The sequence below is a fragment of the Cervus canadensis genome, chromosome 1 (assembly GCF_019320065.1).
Source record: "Cervus canadensis isolate Bull #8, Minnesota chromosome 1, ASM1932006v1, whole genome shotgun sequence".
In the NCBI taxonomy this organism is placed as follows: domain Eukaryota; kingdom Metazoa; phylum Chordata; class Mammalia; order Artiodactyla; family Cervidae; genus Cervus; species Cervus canadensis.
Window position 1 is genome coordinate 45867666 of NC_057386.1, and position 4382 is coordinate 45872047.

The following is a 4382-nucleotide window of genomic DNA, read 5'->3' on the forward strand; positions in this document are numbered from 1 at the left end:
AGATGCAGGTTCGATCCCTGGGTCAGGAAGATTCCCCTGGAGGAGGGCATGGCAACCGACTCCAGTATTCTTGCCTGGAAAATCCCATGCACAGAGGAGCCTGATGGGTCCATAGGGTTGCAAAGAGTCAGATACAGGTCATTACAGAGCACAAAATAAAAGTTTGTTATGCTATACAGTAGGATCTTACTAGTTATCTTTTACATATAGTAGTATGCATTTATCAATACCAATCTCCCAATTTATCCCCTACCCCTTTCCTCCTTGGTAATCATGTTTGTTTTCTGTATCTGTGACTCAGTTCATGCTTTGTAAGTAGGTAATGTGTACCACAGTTTTTAGATTCCATATATAAATGATATCATTTGATGTTTGTCTTTCAGAGAAAGTCAATCAGTGATTCTGATTTGCCAGAGAAACAAAACCAAACTCGAAGCTAGTTTACTTTCCAAAAGAGCATCTTTATTATTTTGCTGGGCTGAACACGACACTGAAGAGAAACATCAAGTACACAAAGTCAGTCTGGCAGCATTGGCTCCATCTCTGCCTGGAACAAGCTGGCGACCGTCCCTCCACTGTCCCCGCAGCGCAAGGGGAGGGGAAGGGGAAGGCCGGTGAAAAGTTATCTCGGGACCTCTGGGAGCAAACAGTCCCAGACTCCAGTGGGGCATTGAAATTAAATTACAAAATTAAATAATACATATAAATAAGTTGCAATTTAAGTTAGGGACGGGTCCCAGAGTGTGGCTGTTTGACAACAACCAGCACACAGGAGAGGTAGCTACGGAGGTGGCAGGGGTGCCCCCAAGGCTCAGACCCCTGCTGCCCAGTCGGGGCCCTGACGTCACTGGGCTCCTCAAAGCTTCCAGGCCACTCAGAGATTCAGCTCCAGGTCGGTGATGTATTTCTGGACCCAGTCCTCGTTGGGGTCAGCACAGAGCTCCCGGCCTTTTTTGGTTTGGAAGCTGTGGAGAGGAGTGGAAGGGTCACACACTGCGGAATGCAGCGGGGGGAGATCCTGGGGGCCCCCCACCCCCAATTCCCTGTCCTGAGCAGCTCAGCCCTCCCAGACTCCGTCAGCCTGGCCAGGTCAGGTCACTCCTCAGAGACGCAGGTGCTACCTATTTGATAAGCCCTGGAGGGCTGGGCCTTCCACGATGGCTCCCTTGGCCTGTCTGTGCCTTTGGGTGCTGACCCCTGCCCCGACTCCAAATCCCCCATCTCCCTAGAGCCGGGCAGGAAGGCTGGCACTTACATGACGCCAGGCTTGGAGCACTGGCTGCTGGTCTCATAATAGTTGGCTACGAATTTGCGAGGAAGCTGCCGGGCGGTATAGGAGAAGCAGCAGGCCGTTGGGGTGTCAGCACCAACTGTGGAGGAAGGGACAGAATGAGCCTGAGTCATAGTTCAGATGAAAAGGCGAGACCCGTGATCTGTGAGCGGGTGACGAAGACTCACAGCGAGGGAGACAGCCCGTCTCAGGGTGCAGGCTGGGAGACCGGTCAGTGGGAGGCGCTGGGGGTTTTTGCCTAGAAATTTCCCTGTCTCTGTCCTTTATTTCTGTCTGAACCCTGCTTCCTTTTTGACTTTTCCCTGTGGGCTCTCTCTTATCACATCTCCCTTCAGGAAATTGTGTCTGGGTCAGGAAATCATTTAGCCTTTGGCTCAGTGGTAAAGAACCCGCCTGCCAATGCAGGAAACACATGAGATGCGAATTCGATCCCTGAGTCAGGAATATCCTCTGGAAAAGGAAATGGCACCCTACTCCGGTATTTTTTTGCCTGGGAAATGCCAGGACAGAGGAGCCTGGTGGGCTACAGTCTACGGGGTCACAAAAGAATCATATACCACTTAACAACTAAACAAGAAGTCACAACCCAGCAAGAGAAAAAAGCTTGGCTCTCTCTCATAAGACATCCAAAGGACAAATTCTTGGGGGGACCTAGGAAGGGTTAGTGGAAAACTCACACTACTGGGCAGTAACCAGATTTGGACTCTGCCTCTTACAAACTCATTTGTTTGGGTCTCTGTTTTGCCGTCTGTAAAATGGGACTATAACTCCCTCACCCTGGCTCTAGATCTGAGGTTCCCTTTAAAAAGATTAAAAATGTTTCATAACCCTTAAAAAGTTCTCTCTTTTCTCTTGGGGGCTCTCAAGGCCACAAGATTGGCGTGCAGACCCCTTCAGCTACCACCCAGACTCACATGGTGCCGAGAAGACCTGGCTGCAGAGGGCCATGGCGCAGAGGAGAACAGGGAGGACAGCCGCGGGCGCCTTCATGGTGCTGCGAGTTGGAGTGTGGGCTTGAGGTCAGTGGAGCCGAGGGGGGACTCGGTGCTTGCTGCTGCCTCTGTCCTTCTGCAGTGGGAGACCATCTCCCTGGCTGTTTATAAAGGCAGCCCTGGCAGATGGGGAAGTGGAATCTGGGGGTGAGGAGGGAAAATTTTAAGCATAGTGGTGCTTTCATGCAGTGTTGCACAACTCGGGGTCCCCGACAACCACAGGGCCTCAGGATATCCAAGAATAGCTTCTCTTAGCCATAAGTGTCAGCCTATAACGCATGACTTGCTCTGGTTTCATGTGAGGAAATGGTTTCCCCTGTGAGCATCCGGAGAAGGGTATATGACCACCCAGGGCTATTCCTGTCTGGTCCCTGCCTCTTATGAATTCTCCATCCCAGAACTTCCCACAGAACCTAAAGTGCTGTGATTCTTCAGTTGCTCTAACCACACGGATAGATGGTTAGGTGTGATGTTGCCCTGGAAGGGGGCACAAGCCTCCTTTGGATGGAAGGAACTGAATTAAGGAATTTCCGCCAGAGACCAGGAAGCCTGAGGTCATGTTTCTGTCATTCGTCCATTCATCAAACAGTCACCGAATGACCAGGGCCCCTGGGTTAAACGCTAGTTGAAAATCATAAAGAGAAATTAGAGGTGGGTGTTAATATGTCAGGAGCCTAAAAATACTTATGCCCACTAATCTAGAGATCACATTTCTAAGAAAGAGTTCTGAAGAAACAAGCCCAAATACGGAGGTGTCTTCAAAGAGGAAGGTGCTGACCCCAGCGTCACAACTCAAAATAAGGAAATATAAATTTTTCTCTATTAGGGGATGATAAAGTAAGATAGGCTATATCCACTGGAATGTTTCTTTTTAAACCATTAAACTAAAGGAAGTAGCAAAAATATAATCATAACCTCAGTTGTCAAAAAGTAAGATAAAAAATGTACTAATTGTATTAAATGTACTAATTGTACATTAGTACTAAATGTACACAGAATTATATAAATACATATGTGTACATACACATATATGGTAAATAGTGTAACCAAATATGTGTGTGTGTGGACACATACATATACATGATCTAGGCATGGAAAACATGAAAAGCATTAGAAATAAATGCTCAAAGCATCAGTAGTACTTATAGTTGTGTGACAGATGAATGGATGATTAATTTTGTTTTCCTGTTTTTCTGGAATTTTCTCATTTTTTTGTAGTAAAAATGTATTACCTTCCTGGTGAGCCCACAGATTTATGGACACATTCTGTCTTAAAGCGTTGACAAGACAACCAGTTGGAAAGTAGGTTATTGTTAACTGTTCAACATGAAAGAATTTTTAGATAAATATACTAAGGTTTCTTTTGAATACCTTTGCTAAAATGAAGTCTTGATTTCCATTTCTCTGAATTATTTTGAGGAACATCGTGCTCATGCTAAGTCGCTTCAGTCGTGTCCGACTCTTTGAAGGGGGGTTCTTTACTACAAGCACCACTTGGGAAGCCCTTCAGGAACATAAGTCTGAATTTGGCATTACTTGAGGACCGTAAGTAATGCCAAATTCAGAGCAGTTTTCCTTTCCTATTCTTTTCAACTCACAATTTCAGTGGTGTGAAAGGGTCTACTTTCTCAGCCAGACATATATTTTCTTTTCTGTCCTTTATTATTTCATTATTATTAGTGGGTATAGGCCACCTCTGGTGGCTCAGATGGTAAAGAATCTGTCTGCAACACGGGAGATGCAGGAGACGCAGGTTCGATTCCTGGGTCGGGAAGATCCCTGGAGCAGAGATGACTGAAACAGCCAAGCACACACGCATACACACAAAAGGGATAACTAGTGGGTACTTACTGTACGAACCACATTTTTACATTGAGAAACAGATTTAGTTCTTTCCAATGATCTTCTGAAAAATGTTACTGATATAGTTGCTTTACAATGTTGGGTTAATTTCTGCTGTATGGCGAAGTGACCCAGTTATACATATGCTGTTCTTTAGCTGCTAAGTTCTGTTCGACTCTTTTGTGATCTCATGGACTATAAGCCCGCCAGGCTCATCTGTCCATGGAAATTCCCAGGCAACAATACTAGAGTGGGTT

The 4382-nt window shown here is 46.2% G+C and overlaps 1 protein-coding gene across 1 annotated transcript; it reads right to left on the reverse strand.

Moving 5' to 3' along the window:
• Positions 1 to 440: 440 nt before the first annotated feature.
• Positions 441 to 2429, reverse strand: LOC122449589 (C-C motif chemokine 3). The gene is made up of 3 exons (XM_043481369.1): positions 2206 to 2429; positions 1256 to 1370; positions 441 to 965 (listed from the first exon to the last, which is right to left on the reverse strand). Exons 1-3 carry the CDS (start codon positions 2279 to 2281, stop codon positions 875 to 877), a joined length of 282 nt encoding a protein of 93 aa, XP_043337304.1. The 5' UTR covers positions 2282 to 2429; the 3' UTR covers positions 441 to 874.
• Between the last annotated feature and the right edge of the window lie 1953 nt (positions 2430 to 4382).